Source organism: Oncorhynchus mykiss, chromosome 13 (assembly GCF_013265735.2).
Source record: "Oncorhynchus mykiss isolate Arlee chromosome 13, USDA_OmykA_1.1, whole genome shotgun sequence".
Classification (NCBI taxonomy): domain Eukaryota; kingdom Metazoa; phylum Chordata; class Actinopteri; order Salmoniformes; family Salmonidae; genus Oncorhynchus; species Oncorhynchus mykiss.
In genome coordinates, this window is record NC_048577.1 from 50,033,305 (window position 1) to 50,054,526 (window position 21,222).

The window sequence follows — 21,222 nt, forward strand, 5'->3', positions numbered from 1 at the left end:
TGACTCTCTCTCTCTGGATTCTATTTCTATGCTACGCAGTGACCTGTGAGAACTACACTTTAACTTCTACTATGCATCTTAACTACTGTAAAGGACAACAACAGAAAGAGAGTGAAAGAGAAAGAGAGGAAAAATGGTGAAGCAAACCCTAAGATGAAGTGCATATGTATGTTTGCATAAAGGTTCTTCCTCTCTGTAGGACGTTGTAGCACAACATTGGCACCTCTCCCGTCCCGTTTTATCCTCCCTCTGAATCAGTGCTAATGGGTTTCAGCCTGAGTTGTAAGTGAACACATTTGGCCCCACTTACAGCCATCAAACATAGGATTCCCTGCTTGTTTCTAAAGAACACTTTGTTATTAAAGCAGGGACAGAAGGGTTTTTGTTGTTATGTGCAAATTGGACAGTAACATTTTTGTTCAGGCTTTTTTCTGTTTTGATTGGATGGTTTTAAACGGTGGGGTATTAATGTGTAAATTCCCATTGATGGTGTAAATGAGTGCATATAAGGTGAAAGGTATAGTTCAGCGATTTTTATGCCATTGAAATCATTGCGGTGGATAAGTCCAAACAGTGTAAAGAAAAGTTCTAATATACTGTATATATACTTTTTAAATACATTTTCGGCATATAAAAACACTTTCAGTGTGTACTTAAACGACTAAAACCAGACATAAAGTGTGTAAAAAAGATAATGGACCTATATATTTCTTGATAACATAAACATTGAGAACTAACAATCCCCAAAATAAAAACTAGACAGACAGGGAGAATTGAAAATTCTAAAAACAATGAATTTACCATTATAGATTTTGTTATTATGTTTGAGCAAAAGAACACAACATTAGCCATTCTTTACCCCGCCAAGATGGGGGCTTCTAAAATGATGACGCGCCAACGAGCCAACCGCGCCCCCTGCCATGCCCACCACCTAAGCCCCTTTTTGATCCAGAAGAAAACCTCTAGTTGTGCACCTGAAAATAGCTGTGTGTTCGTGCCTGTGTGCATGTGCATAATACAGTATGCCTGTATAGATGTGTACTTGTACATTTGAAGGATGAACTCACTGTCTAGGCACTGGGCGCAGACGGTCTGGTTGGCACCACACCTTCTCACCACCCCCTCTCCGGGTGGGCACACCTCGCAGCACTCTCCACCCTTGGTGTACTGGCCTGAGTCACAGGGCACCTGCACCGCCCGCTCCGTCTTAGAAGCCACCAACACCCCAACCTGGCACAGACAGAGGAACAGACAGAAGGGTGTTAAAGCAGAGGTCACCCATAATACTGGCTCATAGAGGGGAACGTTTTGAAGGCAAAAATGACAGCCAGATGCGTATTACAATCATGTTCCTAATCTAACCTCGTATCATGATTCACAATAAATAATTTTGTCTACATCTAAATCAGAGACAAATTCTTCTACAGAGCAATACATTGTCCCACCCTCAGAGAGCCTTTAAAGGCACATAAAGGCAAGCCTCAAGGTGCTCACCCATGACTGGTCCAAGTAACACCTATAAGCATATGTGCCTAATGCACAACCTCATGTTGCATGTTAGCACTTCAATATATCCTCCCCATACACACACACACCCATGCATGCACACACTCGTGCACACACACACACACTTCCCCTCAGAATTCCTGTTCCGATCATCCATGTCCAGCCCACTGCCCTTCACACTGAAGCTGTCAGTCTGCAGGGTGTTTACAAAGACTCCTGAACCCATTCATTTATAAGGAGAAGATCTACCTTTGGTTTTCTAATACTTGATTTTTGTTTTCTTCCCCATAGGGGTTACTCTCCTCCTTATTTATTTGCTTGTAGTGCAAATGTTAGTTGAAAACTGCTGGCTGGAGCATACTGCAACGGAGCTGTCTACGGGGCTATTGGTCAGACTCCGTACTGTTGATGGAGGGCCTGGGAGAGTTAACGTCCTTGTTTTTCTCTCTAATTGCTAGGTGTGGTAAAAGACAGATTCCTCTCTGGAATTTGCATAACAAGTCCTCATATTGCGCAACTTAAAACTATAAATTCACACACGCACGCAAAGGCATACACACATGCTGCTTCCTGCTACACACAATCTTCTCTCTGTCTCTTTATTTCCAGTCTTTTTCTCACTGCCTCTCTCCACTCTTCTCTGTCACTTCCTCTCTCTCACTCTGATATAAATGCCAAACAGCTTCACAGGCACAAGACTAAAGCATGTTTTCATACATACAATACATTTAAATAAGGAAACAATCATGTGAAGCACATTCTGAAGTCATAATCATCAAAACCATTAGACTGAAACGCTTTAATGTTTAATGCCTCACATTTTACTAAGAAAAACTGCTGGTCTCTCTCTCACTGAAATGTCTTCTTTCTCTATTTAACTGTCTCCCTCTCTCCCCCTCCCTCAGCCCCTGCTTTCATTCAGAAACAGATGCACTGAGAGCAGCCGCCAGCACAGCTCTCTCTCTCTGTCGATCGACTCTCATCCGTTCTGTACATTTCTCCCTCTCTCTCTTCCCTCTCTCTATCTTCTCTGTGTGTGCGTGTGTGTCTGTGTGTGTGTGTGTGTGTGCGTGCGTGCCCCCCCCAGTGATATCCCCCACATAATCTCAAACCCTCTTAAGGGCGAAACTTTGGTTTTAGAAGTGGGGGGACATAACTTTTTTATTAAATTTTTATCCAGTCAGATAAACACTCCAAACAGTTTACCCGACCGCTTGGATCGATCTGCATGGTCCTAAAGCACACCGTTGCCTCGTTTTGTACCACAATCCAACGATAAATCCGAGGAGGACAAAAATGCAATTTCAGATTGCATTTGTCCGTCCGTCCCCCCCACCGTCCCCAGGGAAAGTTGCGCCTGTGACCCCTCTACTCTTGGCATGTCCCCCTCTGTTGGAGAATTGCCCAAAGCATTGTTAAACCACACATAAGCATATTTTCTTATCCTTACTAATTTATGCAAACCTTGGCTCAAAACCTCTGTTTTTATTTGACTATGGTCTTACACTATAATCACCAGGTCGGTGAATGTGAACTTGGAATGCCGCCCAAACCCCCAAGTTTATAAACTGGCAATTTACCAGGTTCATCTCCGGTAAGGAGCCTGCTACTCTCAACATGATCTGAGTGACTGAAAGGTGCTGCATGGTCAATCTGACATCTGCATTGGCCGTGCAGCATTTAGGGTGATATGGCCTCTGCAGAAGTCAGGGTATTCATACTTCTTGAGCTTAGCGGAGCAGCGCAGAACTGTTGTGAAGGAAGTTGTCAAGGAAGTGAGTTTGTGTTTATACAGGACCTCCTGACCTACAGATGAAGTCAGAAGTTTACATGCACTCATATTGGAGTCATTAAAACTCATTTTCAACCACTCCACAAATTTCTTGTTAACAAACTATAGTTTTGGCAAGTCAGTTAGGACATCTACTTTGTGCATGACACACGTCATTTTTCCAACAATTGTTGACAGATTATTTAACTTATAATTCACTGTATCACAATTCCAGTGGGACAGAAGTTTACATACACTAAGTTGACTGTGCCTTTAAACAGCTTGGAAAATTCCTAAAATGATGTCATGGCTTTAGAAGCTTCTGATAGGCTTATTTACATCATTTGAGTCAATTGGAGGTGTACCTGTGGATGTATTTCAAGGCTTACCTTCAAACTCAGTGCCTCTTTGCTTGACATCATGGGAAAATAAAAATAAATCAGCCAAGACCTCAGAAAAACAATTGTAGACCTCCACAAGTCTGGTTCATCATTGGGAGCAATTTCCAAATGCCTGAAGGTACCACGTTTATCTGTACAAACAATAGTAGGCAAGTATAAACGCCATGGGACCACGCAGCCTTCATACCGCTCAGGAAGGAGATGCGTTCTGTCTCCTAGAGATGAACGTACTTTGCTGCGAACAGTACAAATCAATCCCAGAACAACAGCAAAGGACCTTGTGAAGATGCTGGAGGAATCAGGTACAAATGTATCTATATCCACAGTAAAACGAGTCCTATATCGACATAACCTGAAAGGCAGCTCAGCAAGGAAGAAGGCACTGCTCCAAAACCGCCATAAAAAAAGCCAGACTACGGTTTGCAACTGCACATGGGGACAAAGATCGTACTTTTTGGAGAAATGTCCTCTGGTCTGATGGAACAAAAATATAACTGTTTGGCCATAATAACCATCATTATGTTTGTAGGAAAAAGGGGAGGCTTGCAAGCCAAAGAACACCATCCCAACTGTGAAGCACTGGGAAGGCAGCATCATATTGTGGGGGTGCTTTGCTGCAGGAGGGACTGGTGTACTTCACAAAATAGATGGCTTCATGAGGGAGGAAAATTAGGTGGATATTTTGAAGCAACATCTCATCTTGGTCGCAAATGGGTCTTCCAAATGGACAATGACCCCAAGCATGCTTCCAAAGTTGTGGCAAAATGGCTTAAGGACAACAAAGTCAAGGTATTGGAGTGGCCATCACAAAGCACTAACCTCAATCCTACAAAATAAGTTGGGCCAAAATTCACCCAACTTATTGTGGGAAGCTTGAGGAAGACTACCCAAAACGTTTGACCCAAGTTAATACATTTAAAGGCAATGCTACCAAATACTAATTGACTGTATGTAAACTTCTGACCCACTAGGAATGTCACATGTCATATTCTTAAAATAAAGTGTTGATTTGAGACGCGCATAGCGACGCGGTGCCTCCCCTCCGTAGACTCCACAATTGCATTACACCATCCATACGGAGCCTCCGACCACATTGCTGGATCAAGCATAAATTGGCTTTAAGTCTTTAACTCAAATGTGTAGAATAAGGCAATGCCCTCACACACACACACACACACACACACACACATACACACACCAGGTCACATCCCCAGCCTTGAGATGCCTGCTTTGCACTCTCCCTGATTTCATAGTCAATTAGAGACTATTTCTGAATCTGATTCTACAAACATGCTCTATACTACCACAATGTTATAAAGAAGATGTCAAAACAGACTGCTCCTGAGTAATGTAGAGTTCTGTTCACATGGTGAGTGAATGAACAAGCCTTATTAGACCAGCAGGTCTTGAAATATCAGGAGGATTAGCCTATGACAGCCACTCACCAAATAATAGAAAATAGTTTGTAATCATCCCCATCACCATTATCATCACCCAACTATCGAAAATTCACACTCATCTCATGTCAAACTTTCTGAACTTCAGATAAGTCACTACCTCCACTTCAACAGAAGCCTACTTCCATAAAAAGAGAAAATATGGATATTTTAGGATTTCATAACAGATTCATGCATAAAAACTGTTATTAGATCACGTATGGACTGAAATGTTAAGGGTTTGATCAGTCATCAGTAAATGGCACAGATCTGTTTCATATATGCATAGTCAGTGTTGGGGAAGCTACTCTGAAAATATATTTTACCAAGCTACTAATTACTTCACACTGGAAGAAGTTAAACTGGGTGTATGGGTGAAGTAGGCAATCATTTTCAATTTTTCAGCATTAGACCTGCCTAATTCTCACTTGAAACGTTAGTTTTTTTGTTTCTTAGGCTAAATTACACATTCTCTTAATATATGACCTCAATTGCAATTTGTTATCTATGGTATTTCAGGTGCACATATTGATGTTTTTTCAGAACAAGTTTGGATGTAGTGAACTACTTTTTCAAAGTAACTTTACTTAAGTCAAATATATATTTGTCTTGAGGGGAGCTTTGGTGAGGCTTAACTTCTTCCAGTGTGAAGTAATTGGTAGCTTGGTAAACTATATTTTCTGAGTAGCTTCCCCAACACTGAGTATGCATATTTACCGATGACTGAGCAAGCCTTTCATTTCAGTCCGTATGTGATCTTACCACAGTTTTAAATGGATGGACCTGCTATGAAATCCTACATTGTAAAAGGAACCTTGGGCTCTGGCACCTGCCTATGAAAACCTTCCAGGATTGTTGTTCTATAAAGGATTCAGATGAAGAGCATGGGGAACTATAACTGTTATTATAAAACACACATTCGGGTATATTATGCTCAGTTCTGAGATGTGGGGGGGGGGGGGGGGGGGGGTAAACACCTTCCCTCCAGCAGCTCTCCTCAGATTAGTATCGTGACTAATTTGCCAGCATTAGATGGAGAAATACGAGGGACAGTGCAGGGATCCCCAGTCCAATACAACTACAGTGTTATAACGCAAAGTAATAAAATGCAAACAATGAACACGTTTCTCCCATGCTACCTATTCAATCAAAATGAAATATATCTTTATGAAATCAGAGTTATAAATCATGCCATTACTCACCACTCCAAACAACATCACCAATGATAAGGCACCCGCCATGCTTCGGTTTCCTACAGTGTCATAAACAAATAGACTATACTAAATGGATACTGCAAAGGAACATACAGGACGAATTGTTCATTTTAATTCCAGTGGCAATTCTTTATCAATGAGTCCGCAGTGAATTCCCCATGCTCTTCGCTGCGGTGTAGTGTTCGAGACCTTTTGAGAGTGAGATGCGTCGCATTGGCAGGTCACTGGTGCGTGCGTGAAGCGTCCGGGCGCAGACTGACTGTACTGAGCGCTATCCAGCAGTGCACTGCGGAGGCAAGAGTCGTGCACGAACTGAAGAGAGGCACGTCCACTCCTTCCCGATTTACCCTGTGACTTCTGCAGTAGTCGACTTGCTCGATCTACACCTGGGATCATCAACTAGATTCAGACGCGCGTCATTCTTTTCTTGAGTAGATGGTTGGGGGGCAAGAACATAATGACAAATAATTTGTAGACCGCAATCAAGCCCAAACAGATATAATATTTGACTAAAACATAATAATTCCAAACCTTGCTTGCATTTGTATATGGTAATGCGTCTCTATATTATGCATGGACATACTTGGGAACAGATATTCCAAATTAAAATAACTTGGAGCTGATTTACATTGTTTTATGTCCAACAATGAAAATGCAACAAAAAAAACACCTGCGGTACAAATTCGGCACTCGGGCCGCGAGTTGGGGGACCCTGATCTACATAGACAAGAGACAAGGATCAACTGGAGTCACTTTTCTGACACTTCATCTGTATCTCGCTCTCTCTGTCCCTCTCTTTCTCTCTCTCTTTCTCTCTATCGCGCTCTCTCGCTTTCCCTCCAAAGCGTTGCATTGCATGTTGTTTGCCAAAAAAGCATACCGGAAATGTACTTGAAATCTACTAGGTAGATGCGTTTTTTACATGCAGTTTTATTGATCATTTCTCATTTATGTGGTCTGTATTATTGCGTCAACTGTATATTAATGAATTAATTTTATGAGCTGGTGCACACCCCAAAAGTTGGTAGAGGTGCTGACCAATGGCGAGCAAACTATACAACAAAAAAAGAGAGTTGCATACTCCATATACAAGCTCCCAGTAATGTATTGGGTAACCCACCAACGTTTTGGCATCACTGTGCCTTCTTCAGGATCTGGTGTCAAGCACATCATCATTCTAGACACAGCTTGATTCTTGCGTTTTCTACATGGTCACGTAGTAAGGTACCTAGGCCTATAGCCTGCAATATTTACCACCCGCACCCCAAAAAAATATATATAAACAGTATATGTAGCGAACAAAAGTGGGAAGCAAATTCAGGCGTGAAAGGCAAACACCCTACGCATTGCGCCAATAGGGTTAACCCACTTGGTAGGAATTGTACAGTGGGTCATATAGCGAGGACCGCAATACTGCCCCTTTCGAACCAGTAGGCACGTCGACTTTCTTTCAAACCCCTTCACAAGTATCTCTGTGCCTTTCGATGGCCCTTCGGCCGCCATCCGACTTGACACCAACGTAGCGAACAGAGGGAGCGGCAAGCAAATCCTGGTCTCCGGCGTGAAAGGCAAACACCCTATGCATCGCGATAATAGGGTTAACCCACTTGGTGGGATGTGTAACATGGCTCGAAGAGCTAGGCTTTTTACCAGCCACACCACAGTCTCTTACACAATATAATGATACACCACAGCCTCTTACACAACATAATGATACACCACAGTCTCTTACACAGTATAATGATACACCACAGTCTCTTACACCACAAGAGGGAGACTACTTCCCTTGCATAGTTGGTCATCCCTGAAGTAACACTACTGTGAATAATCAGGCTATCAAGGTAAGACAGTTCAATGAGGGATGTGCACTTTCAAGAAAGAAACAACTGAATTAATATTGACTCATGTTTTACAATCCATTTTATAACAATTTCTTGTCATGTAATTTCATAGCAAGGCTTACAACCGTTAACCTACCACTTGTACTTATGGTACCATGACACAACGCCATGTGGTAAGTGAATAGAGTGAGAGAGAGTGTGAATTTACAATTGAGCCATTATGCTCATACACACACCTCTGGGATATGCTCTGTATTGAACCTGTCCATCAAAGCAGATCACATGGTCCATTATGTGGAGTTTTGGACAGGCTCCACAGTCCTTGATGATACACTAAATTTGGGAAGGCCACTGAAAGACCACTAATTCACGTCTGAGTTCTATAATTGTGTTTACTGCTCATTGAGGTATTTACACTTCCAGGCAAACCAGTGTTGATGGCTATTGAGCTCGGACAATTTGGCCAGCAGAAGCCACCAATAAGGTTGCAGCACACTGAACCTGCTACCGTCACATCCCACCTCCAACATAACCTTATTGTCCCCCTGACCCTGTCTGGCTCCACCCCTACTGTACCTACAGTGGGGGTATTTAGTCAGCCACCAATTGTGCAAGTTCTCCAACTTAAAAATATGAGAGAGGCCTGTAATTTTCATCATATGTACACTTCAACTATGAAAGACAAAATGAGGAAAAAAAATCCAGAAAATCACATTGTAGGATTTTTAATGAATTTATTTTCAAATTATGGTGGAAAATAAGTATTTGGTCACCTACAAACAAGCAAGATTTCTGGCTCTCACAGATCTGTAACTTCTTCTTTAAGAGGCTCCTCTGTCCTCCACTCGTTACCTGTATTAATGGCACCTGTTTGAACTTGTTATCAGTATAAAAGACACCTGTCCACAACCTCAAACAGTCACACTCCAAACTCCACTATGGCCAAGACCAAAGAGCTGTCAAAGGACACCAGAAACAAAACTGTAGACCTGCACCAGGCTGGGAAGACTGAATCTGCAATAGGTAAGCAGCTTGGTTTGAAGAAATCAACTGTGGGAGCAATTATTAGGAAATGGAAGACATACAAGACCACTGATAATCTCCCTCGATCTAGGGCTCCACGCATGATCTCACCCCGTGGGGTCAAAATGATCACAAGAACGGTGAGCAAAAATCCCAGAACCACACAGGGGGACCTAGTGAATGACCTGCAGAGAGCTGGGACCAAAGTAACAAAGCCTACCATCAGTAACACACTACGCCGCCAGGGACTAAAATCCTGCAGTGCTAGTTGAAGTTTGCTAGAGAGCATTTGGATGATCCAGAAGAAGATTGGGAGAATGTCATATGGTCAGATGAAACCAAAATATAACTTTTTGGTTAAAACTCAACTCGTCGTGTTTGGAGGACAAAGAATGCTGAGTTGCATCCAAAGAACACCATACCTACTGTGAAGCATGGAGGTGGAAACATCATGCTTTGGGGCTGTTTTTCTGCAAAGGGACCAGGACGACTGATCCGTGTAAAGGAAATAATGAATGGGGCCATGTATCGTGAGATTTTGAGTGAAAACCTCCTTCCATCAGCAAGGGGATTGAAGATGAAACGTGGCTGGGTCTTTCAGCATGACAATGATCCCAAACACACCACCCGGGCAATGAAGGAGTGGCTTCGTAAGAAGCATTTCAAGGTCCTGGAGTGGCTTAGCCAGTCTCCAGATCTCAACCCCATAGAAAATCTTTGGAGAGAGTTGAAAGTCTGTGTCTGGCCAAAATACCCGCAACAGTGTGTGAAAACCTTGTGAAGACTTACAGAAAACATTTGACCTCTGTCATTGCCAACAAAGGGTATATAACAAAGTATTGAGAGAAACTTTTGTTATTGACCAAATACTTATTTCCCACCATCATTTGCAAATAAATTAATAAAAAATCCTACAATGTGATTTTCTGGATTTTTTTCTTCTCATTTTGTCTGTCATAGTTGAAGTGTACCTATGATGAAAATTACAGGCCTCTCTCATCTTTTTAAGTGGGAGAACTTGCACAATTGGTGGCTGACTAAATACTTTTTTGCCCCACTGTATCAGCTGAGGGGGTCTGCTCTACTCTATGGGCTGAAGCCCCCTTGTATTGGCAGGCTGGTTGGGTTTCACTATTGAGATCTGAATACTCTCCTTTATTGATCTCTGGACACATCAATGATCCCACATCCTCCATCCTCCCAGAAGACCAGCCCCCACTCCTCCCACCCCCATGTCCCCCATCCAGAGGACACGGACCAACCAGTCGCTTTAATCTAAAACATTGCATAGGAAATACACAAGTAAGAAAGTCTTCTACTGTGTCACTGACCTTTACAGATGGTGTCAATCAAGTTGTTTTTTGTTTGTATGCATGTAGCCACAATATGACTCTTCAGACTATATTATTATCCATTATGGTAGGTGGCAGGCCTACCACAGTTTGTTGTCATACACTTGGTTGGTTTGTTAAGATGGTTGTCATGGCAACTTGCTAATGGATAAACAGCCCATTGAAAGAGGTGATGATGAATATGATGGTGATTACATGGTTTTGGAGGTGAATAGAACATCTTGCTGAAATGTATCTATCCAACTGGCCATAGATAGCAAATAGCCAGTGAATGAGAGCTCTTTAAGTAGTGTTATGTATATGCTGCTGGTGTGCTGACAACGCCGTCTATGAGTCATACATTATTCTCTCCCCACATATCATGTTCCTGTCCTTGTGATTAGTCAGCATACTGTAAGCCAATGTCATTCCACTCGGCAAGGTCACTCATAAAATACAGTCTTGACAAAGATTTGATGAGGCTGAACGTTTTAAAGGTTTGAATTGGTAAAGTCGCTGAATGTCCTATTCATTAGAATAAGTAATGAAACATGATAAGTTTCTTAAAGTACCTTACTCATGACTTTGCCTCATACAGTCTGTTACAGTTTGGTATGGTAACATGGACAGTCTCACTAAGAAGAGACTAGAGAGGGTTGTGCTGAAAGCCTCAAAGATTACTGGCTGTCTTGGGACCTTCCCTCTGTGAGCTTTCTGTACACCAAGCACACCTCCAAATGTGCAGAAACAATAATCAATAACCCCTCCCATCTATCCAATTACTTCTTTCAGTGTTTTATCCAGCAGTCAGAACATTAACCTCCCTTCAATAATATAGAGCTACACTAGATGGCCAAATGTATGTGGACAACCTTTCAAGTTAGTGGATTCACCTATTTCAGCCACACCCGTTGCTGACAGATGTATAAAATCGAGCACACAGCCATGCAATCTCCATAAAAATACAGCGGAAGTAGGATGGCCGGTACTGAAGAGTTCAGTGACTTTCAACGTATCACCGTCATAGGTTGGGACCTTTCCAACAAGTCAGTTTGTCAAATTTCTGCTCTGCTAGAGCTGCCCCAGTCAACTGTAAGTGCTGTTATTGTGAAGTGGAAACATCTAGGAGCAACAATGGCTCAGCCGTGAAGTGGTAGGCCACACAAGCTCACAGAACAGGACCCCCGAATGCTGTAGCGTGTAACTCCTAAAAATCGTCTGTCCTCAGTTGAAACACTCACTACGACATTCCAAACTGCCACTGGCAGCAACATCAGCACAATAACTGTCCGTGGTGAGCTTCATGAAGTGGGTTTCCATGTCCGAGCAGCCCCACACAAGACTAAGATCACCATGCGCTATGCCAAGCGTTGGCTGGAGTGGTGTAAAGCTTGCCGCAATTCGACTCTGGAGTCGTGGAAACGCGCTCTGTGGAGTGATAAATCACGCTTCACATCTGGCAGTCCGACTGATGAATCTGGCATTCGCGGATGCTAGGAGAACGCTACCTGTCCCATTGCGTAGTGCTGTAAAATACGGTGGAGTCGGAATAGTGGTCTGGGGCTGTTTATCATGGTTTGGGATAGGCCCCTTAATGCTACAGAATACAATGGCATTCTAGACAATTCTGTGCTTCCAACTTTGTGGCAACGTTTTGGGGAAGGCCCTATCCTGTTTCAGCCTGACAATGCCCCCGTGCAGAAATGGCTTGAAGAGATCAGCGTGGAAGGTCTTGACTGGCCTGCGCAGAGCCCTGACCTCAACCCCATCTAACAACTTTGGGATGAATTGGAACGCCGACTGTGAGCCAGGCCTAATCACCCAACATCAGTGACCGACCAAGTCCCTGTGGCAAAGTTCCAACATCTTGTGGATTTAGAGCCTATCAGCACAGTGTACTGGAGTTAGAGCCTATCAGCACAGTGTACTGGAGTTAGAGCCTATTAGCACAGAGTACTGGAGTTAGGGCCTATCAGCACAGTGTACTAGAGTTAGAGCCTATCAGCACAGTGTACTGGAGTTAGAGCCTATCAGAACAGTGTATACCTGAGTTAGAGCCTATCAGCACAGTGTACTAGAGTTAGAGCCTATCAGCACAGTGTGTACTGGAGTTAGGGCCTATCAGCACAGTGTACTGGAGTTAGGGCCTATCAGCACCGTGTGTACTGGAGTTAGAGCCTATCAGCACAGTATACTGGAGTTAGAGCCTATCAGCACAGTATTTAGAATTGTTTATATTTTGTTAAGATCCCCATTAGCTGTTGAGAAAGCAGCAGCTACTCTTCCTGGGGTCTACACAAAACATGAAACATGACATAATACAGAACATTAACAGACAAATGATGAGTTAGGGCCAATCAGCACAGTGTGCACTGAGGCTGGGACCGGGCAGGTAGAGGCTGATCTAAGAGTTGGACTGTTCCTTATGAGGTCACAGCCTGGTGTGCATTTCAGCATGGAGTGGAGAGAGTGGACACCACATGCGTGTATCTATTGCTAAGGGAATAGGTTATCACCTGAGAATGGTTACAGAAAAGACCAACATCTAAAAACAAGAAATATGGTTCCCTGACATAAAAGAGCGGCGGTTCAAATAGTTTGTAAGTATAGATAGGAAGGGGGGGAAATGTTAAAATGTGGACTTAGCCAAGACGGCAGCAGGGGAGCATTTTTCATTGGCCAGCCATCTTTGTGTTGTCACATTAACTTTGGCATTTACCGTAACCCTGACAGGTTGATGGAGTAGTGTGTTCAGATTGGATGTCAAGGGTTCAAAGAGGATGATGAAAAAGGATGCACAAAATGATGATCCCATTAGGACCATTATATAAATGCCCCCTCTCCCCCTTAAAGTGTTATTATAGGAACCACATTCAGGTGGAGTTGTTGATTGCTTAGAAACCTGAAGATTCTGCATCGTTCTGAAATCTGTTTTCATTAGAACATCAGGTTATGGGGGGGAACTCCGTGCAAGACTCCATGCTCCCCCCTCACTCATTATGTGATGCTAAGTGCATTAGTTATGTGTTAATTAGCTCTCTCGTTAATGGGCTGACTAATGATATCCATGCTGTTTTGGGGCCTGCGGGCAACAAGTCCAACATCACAGATTTCACCTTTATTTATTTACCTTTACATAGATGACTGTAATCTCTGCCTGTTTCTTTTAGGGAACAATCCTTTGTTCTAGTTATGTGTGTGCATGCATAACTCTCCCATGTGAGTGTTTTTGCTAGATTGAGTCATGTTTACTATGCTTTGTACTATGCTGAATTCCTCTAACTGACATGGACAGTGAATTCAAATGACAGCTCTGTATAAAATCAAAGGGAAAAAGCTAAACGCATACAGCATGTTATACAGCACCCCTCGTCATGCATTGTGTGGCTATACTGTATCTTCAAAGTGTAAACTCATACCTCATGTCTCGAGTCACAGTCCTCCTCTGACATCTTTGAGGCCAGTGGGAGTTGGGCTGGGGCTGGTAGGAGGCACTAACCATGACCAGACATTGACCCAATCTACCCCTTGACTCTGTGGCGCAGAAGGGAAAGCTAGTGCAGTTATGGGTCATATTATAGCTCCCTGAGATGCTCATTCTATCTAGGAAGAGACAAGGGAAACCACGGGCCAACCACTGTCCAAGCCCAACCACTGTCTCCACACAGCCCGTGATGGTGCAATGTGTTTACACTGACTCGACCCACGCACCCACTAACACCACCTTTCTCAGCTCACTAACCCAGCACCCACAATACTAACATAAACAATGGGCAGGTGTTATGTAATGGTACTGAGTGGTTGTAAAGTCCCTCGACCCTGTTCCTGGTTACAAGGCTGGCGACAGGCCCGTGTCACCCTTCCGGCTCAGGCCTGCTCCCCTGCGGTCATCTCGTAAGGCAGCAGCACAAAGCCAAACAGAATCAGTGGTCAGGGTTGTGGCAAGGTGCACTGAGGCTGGGGAGATCAGGTTGTAAAGCACCTGACCTGTTAGAGGGGATGATCCTGAGGATGTCACAGGGAAGTAGCCATGGCTCCCTGTGTTTGTGCAGGTGATAGAGACAGACCTGTCTATTACAGTATAGTTTATCTGGCCATGAGAGCATTGAGGAGTGAGAGGGTGTCAGACAAATAAAGACATGGTGGTCCTCTATTGGCCCTGAGGATGTGGTCTGAGAATTCAGCAAACAGGATGGAAGTCCAGTGTGCCCCTGACATCCCCCAGATGTGAGAAGGATGTTGTCTGTAAGCATGCAGGTCAGCTAATAAACACAGCATCCCGTTTCCACTGGTGGGATAGATGCTAGGTTGTTCATGTTGTGTGTGTAGACTAGAATGGAAAACTCCCCACTGGGAACACGCTGGTTGAATCAACGTTGTTTCCATGTCATTAAAATGGAATTACTTTGAACCAATGTGGAATAGATGTTGATTTGACGTCTGTGCCCAGTGGGTCCTGCCTCCCTTCTCCTGCTGATTGTGCAGAGTGCCGTAGAGCCCATGGGGGCACATGTAGGAACCCAACCTGGTGGATGGATGTATAGCAGTATTTTGCAACTGGACACTCACCACCACATACTGGCCACAGAAAAGAGAGGAGTGATTCTCTTTAGTCTCCCTCCTGCTCTCCCCTCCCATTCTAATCAGTCTGGTTGAGCTACTAGATCTAATCAGCTAAATGGATGGTCTGCTCTGGGTGAATATTGATGATGTTGGGAGGTGGGGACCTTGAAACCTCCCCTGGGGTCTTCTCGGGGGAGGGAGATTATTATTGCATATTGTTGTGGCAGAATTATAATTTTCCGCCACAATACTGTTACTATTGTATTGTGTAAAATGGTGTGTATAACGTTTCAAGAACATTTTATTTTTTTATCTTTTTATTTCACCTTTATTTAACCAGGTAGGCTAGTTGAGAACAAGTTCTCATTTGCAACTGCAACCTGGCCAAGATAAAGCATAGCAGTGTGAACAGACAACACAGAGTTACACATGGAGTAAACAATTAACAAGTCAATAACACAGTAGAAAAAAAGAGATTCTATGTACATTGTGTGCAAAAGGCATGAGGAGGTAGGCGAATAATACAAATTTTGCAGATTAACACTGGAGTGATAAATGATCAGATGGTCATGTACAGGTAGAGATATTGGTGTGCAAAAGAGCAGAAAAGTAAATAAATATAAACAGTATGGGGATGAGGTAGGTAAAATTGGGTGGGCTATTTACCGATAGACTATGTACAGCTGCAGCGATCGGTTAGCTGTTCAGATAGCAGATGTTTGAAGTTGGTGAGGGAGATAAAAGTCTCCAACTTCAGCGATTTTTGCAGCAGAGAAATGGAACGAAAGGCGGCCAAATGAGGTGTTGGCTTTAGGGATGATCAGTGAGATACACCTGCTGGAGCACGTGCTACGGGTGGGTGTTGCCATCGTGACCAGTGAACTGAGATAAGGCGGAGCTTTACCTAGCATGGACTTGTAGATGACCTGGAGCCAGTGGGTCTGGCGACGAATATGTAGCGAGGGCCAGCCAACTAGAGCATACAGGTCGCAGTGGTGGGTGGTATAAGGTGCTTTAGTAACAAAACGGATGGCACTGTGATAAACTGCTGAGTAGAGTATTGGAAGCTATTTTGTAGATGACATCGCCGAAGTCGAGGATCGGTAGGATAGTCAGTTTTACTAGAGTAAGTTTGGCGGCGTGAGTGAAGGAGGCTTTGTTGCGGAATAGAAAGCCGATTCTAGATTTGATTTTAGATTGGAGATGTTTGATATGAGTCTGGAAGGAGAGTTTACAGTCTAGCCAGACACCTAGGTACTTATAGATGTCCACATATTCTAGGTCGGAACCATCCAGGGTGGTGATGCTAGTCGGGCGTGCTGGTGCAGGCAGCGAACGGTTGAAAAGCATGCATTTGGTTTTACTAGCGTTTAAGAGCAGTTGGAGGCCACGGAAGGAGTATTGTATGGCATTGAAGCTCGTTTGGAGGTTAGATAGCACAGTGTCCAAGGACGGGCCGGAAGTATACAGAATGGTGTCGTCTGCGTAGAGGTGGATCAGGGAATCCCCCACAGCAAGAGCAACATCATTGATATATACAGAGAAAAGAGTCGGCCCGAGAATTGAACCCTGTGGCACCCCCATAGAGACTGCCAGAGGACCGGACAGCATGCCCTCCGATTTGACACACTGAACTCTGTCTGCAAAGTAGTTGGTGAACCAGGCAAGGCAGTCATCAGAAAAACTGAGGCTACTGAGTTTGCCGATAAGAATATGGTGATTGACAGAGTCGAAAGCCTTGGCAAGGTCGATGAAGACGGCTACACAGTACTGTCTTTTATCGATGGCGGTTATGACCGCACACGTGACCGGCTCGGAAACCAGATTGCACAGCGGAGAAGGTACGGTGGGATTCGAGATGGTCAGTGACCTGTTTGTTGACTTGGCTTTCGAAAACCTTAGATAGGCAGGGCAGGATGGATATAGGTCTGTAACAGTTTGGGTCTAGGGTGTTTCCCCCTTTGAAGAGGGGGATGACTGCGGCAGTTTTCCAATCCTTGGGGATCTCAGACAACATGAAAGAGAGGTTGAACAGGCTGGTAATAGGGGTTGCGACAATGGCGGCGGATAGTTTCAGAAATAGAGGGTCCAGATTGTCAAGCCCAGCTGATTTGTAAGGGTCCAGGTTTTGCAGCTCTTTCAGAACATCTGCTATATGGATTTGATTAAAGGAGAACCTGGAGAGGCTTGGGCGAGTAGCTGCGGGGGGGGGCGGAACTGTTGGCCGAGGTTGGAGTAGCCAGGAGGAAGGCATGGCCAGCCGTTGAGAAATGCTTGTTGAAATTTTCGATAATCATGGATTTATCGGTGGTGACCGTGTTACCTAGCCTCAGTGCAGTGGGCAGCTGGGAGGAGGTGCTCTTGTTCTCCATGGACTTCACAGTGTCCCAGAACTTTTTGGAGTTAGAGCTACAGGATGCAAATTTCTGCCTGAAGAAGCTGGCCTTTGCTTTCCTGACTGACTGCGTGTATTGGTTCCTGACTTCCCTGAACAGTTGCATATCGCGGGGACTATTCGATGCTATTGCAGTCCGCCACAGGATGTTTTTGTGCTGGTCGAGGTCAGGTCAGTAATGTCGAGGTCAGTAATGTATTTTATTATGAGTATATCAGTATCAGTAGTTTGCTATTTGCACTATGATATGGTTTCATTTATATCTCTCAATATATACAATATGTATTGAGGGGAGGGGGTGGTGTCACGTTCGGTACGGCGGTCGACGTCACAGGCCTTCTAGCCATCGCCAATCTACTTTTCATTTTCCATTGGTTTTGTCTTTGTTTTACACACCTGGTTTCAATTCCTCAATTACATGTTCATTAGTTAACCTTCTGTTTTCCCCATGTTTTTTGTGCGTGTTTGTTTTATGTATTTCGGTCCTATTGTGTGGCTTGGTATTACTATACGTATTTGGTAATTTTGAGTAAAGTTACTTTTATTACTCATCTCTGGCCATCGCCTATCCACTTTTCATTTTACATTTGTTTTGTCTTTGTTTTACACACCTGGTTTCAATTCCCCAATTACATGTTCATTATTTAACCCTGTTTTTCCCATGGTTTTTGTATGTGTTTGTTTTATGTATTTCGGTCCCATTGTGTGGGCTTGGTATTACTACATGTATTTGATACTTTTATTACTCATCTCTGCTGTTCTGCACCTGACTCCTCTGCACCAGCTACACCCAGACCTTTTACAGGGGGGGTTAAGGCATCGGAGCTATTTTGTTCTGGACACACGCAGCTAGTCATGTATTCAGCATATCAAACAGTAAAATGATCAAAGTGTCTTAGTGTATGTGAGAGTGCATGGGAACTAAGCCAGGAGATCATCGTTTAAACCTCTCATCCTCTGTATGAGTGTCCTGGGATCCTTAACAGCCACTGAGACCAAGACCTCCACTGGATGTCTTCTTCGTATCTGTTAAATGGACAGCACCAGGGAGGAGAGGAGAGGAGAGGAGAGGAGAGGAGAGGAGAGGAGAGGAGAGGAGAGGAACTGAAAGAAAAAGCAAACAAGGGAAGGAGGAAAGGAGAACTGTTAACACAGACGATCTTAGTGATGAGTATTGACAGCCAGGCACAGAGAGGGTCTAATCTGATTGGTTGGTGGCCTGGTATTGAATAGCCATCAGTGATAACCTGATCTCCTCTCTCTTCCTCCCTGCTTCCTTCCCTTCCACAATGTGATCTGAGCTCAGGCTCTCATTGAACTCTGCAGGCACTGGACTTCCTTAGCTCCATTCTATTGAATAATATTTACTCATTAATTATTACATTTAGTAGGATAATGAAAGTGTGTGCCTGATCCAATTAAATAAACCATATAAATATATAATACACCAATTGTGAAATGGCAATCCAAAGAATGCTTACTTATGAAGCCTACATTATGTTGATGTGTGTGCTTCAATATGTATTTAGTTTGTTTGTGTGTAATTTTACTTACCACCCAGGTCAGATGTGGAAAGATAAAAGTGTGCTTGTGTCTGTCTGTGTTGTGCATATGCTTATTTGCACGGGTCAGTCTGACCATATTGTTTGGCTCATTGGCAGTGATCAAAGCCTTTAACCTTGTGTGGCTGGGACAGGTTCAGTCAAGCAGCACACATGGCTTCAAACTAATGTCCTAGAAATCCACAACAAGCAAACAAGGAGAAAATAAATGTTCTGTGTGTGTGTGTGCGTTTGCATGGGTGTGTGTGTGTGTTTGTGTGCGTGTGCATGTGTTTGCGTGTGTTTGTACATTACGTGCTATGCAAGTGTGTATACAGGATGTTTTTGTGGCAGTGTGTGGCATGCTTATGTCTCTATGTTTTTGCAAATGGATGCTAGAATTTGCACTTGAACTCTTTCCCCTTTCTCCTCCTCCTTTCTCCTCCTCTCTCTAACTTGCTGTATTTTCATCATCTCTCTCTCCAATCAGCAGCCCAATAAACCTCATCATAGACAACCTTACATACTGCATCCCTACAGGCTATACACTGCTCTTTGTGTCCCTTATCATTCCAGCCACAAAGCAATAGCCTTGCTGTTACATCATCACAGTGCCCACTCTATACAAACCCCATCCGTATCAGAATTGTGAAAAAGACCGTCCAACAACAATCACAGAAATATCCAGACATGCCGTTTCATAACAGGAAGGAATATATATTAAGTTATTTGTAAGGTTATTTGGTTATTTGTATTAGGTTATTTATAAGAGCACTCTATCTGTGGCCACAGCTCTTGAGGCAACAGGGAAAGTTGTTCCATCCCACTGCATCTTCATCCAGCAACACATAAGAAGTAGTTTATATGATGAGAAGAGTTTATTAAAATGTATGAAGGTTCAATAGAGCTCAGGGTCAGAAAGAGGTAAACCCAGTCCTCGTCGGCTAGGAGAAGGTCTTCTCATAGCCTTCTTCTCAGTGGAGCTGTAGCATCAACCCTGTCATAAGTTGTTAATGTACAGCATGTTGCAGAGCAGTGGTTGAGGTTCATGATTTAGCAGGTACCAGTCCCTGAGAAACAGACGCAGATTCAAAATGAACTGGAACTCAATTTCACTGGTGCCCAATTATTAGCCTTAATTGTTTCCTGCAACTTTTTACTTGAGGTTTCCCTCAAACTGGGATTTGCAGGTGGGGGTAGGGGGGACAGGATGGGCTGGGGAAGGTTCAGTTCTTGAAAAGCTGGATAGTAAAAATATATCTATATATTTTTTATTGGGCACATACACATGGTTAGCAGATGTTATTGCGATGGTTTGCGAAATTCTTGTGCTTCTAGTTCTGACAGTGCAGCAATATCTAACAAGTAATCTTCCACAACAGCTACTGAAAACACACAAATCTAAGTAAAGGAATGGAATAAGAATATATAAATATACGGATGAGCAACAACAGAGCGGCATAGACAAGATGCAATAGATTGTATAAAATACAGTATATACAGTTGAAGTCAGAAGTTTACATACACCTTAGCCAAATACATTTAAACTCAGTTTTTCACAATTCCTGACTTTAATCCTAGTAACATTTCCCTGTCTTAGGTCAGTTAGGATCACCACTTTATTTTAAAAATGTGAAATGTCAGAATAATAGTAGAGAGAATTATTTATTTCAGCTTTTATTTATTTCATCATATTCCCAGTGGGTCAGAAGTTTACATACACTCAATTAGTATTTGGTAGCATTGCCTTTAAAATATTTAACTTGGGTCAAACGTTTTGGGTAGCCTTCCACAAGGTTCCCACAATAAGTTAGGTGAATCATTTCTCCTGATAGAGCTGGTGTAACTGAGTCAGGTTTGTAGGCCTCCTTGCTCACACACGCTTTTTTCAGTTCTGCCCACATATTTTCTATAGGATTGAGGTCAGGGCTTTGTGATGGCCACTCCAATACCTTGACTTTGTTGTCCTTAAGCTATTTTTCCACAACTTTGGAAGTATGCTTGTGGTCATTGTCCATTTGGAAGACCCATTTGCGACCAAGCTTTAACTTTGTGACTGATGTCTTGAGATGTTGCTTCAATATATCCACATAATTTTCCTCCCTCATGAAGCCATCTATTTTGTGAAGTGCACCAATCCCTCCTGCAGCAAAGCACCCCCTCAACATGATGCTGCCACCCCCGTGCTTCACATTGGGTT

General features: G+C 43.3%; 1 protein-coding gene across 1 annotated transcript in view; it reads right to left on the minus strand.

Moving 5' to 3' along the window:
- Positions 1-7,029, minus strand: part of LOC110486699 (tumor necrosis factor receptor superfamily member 16) — a 69,612-nt gene extending 62,583 nt beyond the window's left edge. The window contains exons 1-2 of the mRNA XM_021558479.2: positions 6,317-7,029; positions 1,068-1,230 (exon numbers count right to left, since the gene is read on the minus strand). Coding sequence (XP_021414154.2) covers positions 1,068-1,230; positions 6,317-6,355 — 202 coding nt within the window. The 5' untranslated portion in view covers positions 6,356-7,029. The remainder of the gene's footprint in view (positions 1-1,067; positions 1,231-6,316) is intronic.
- Positions 7,030-21,222: the final 14,193 nt, after the last annotated feature.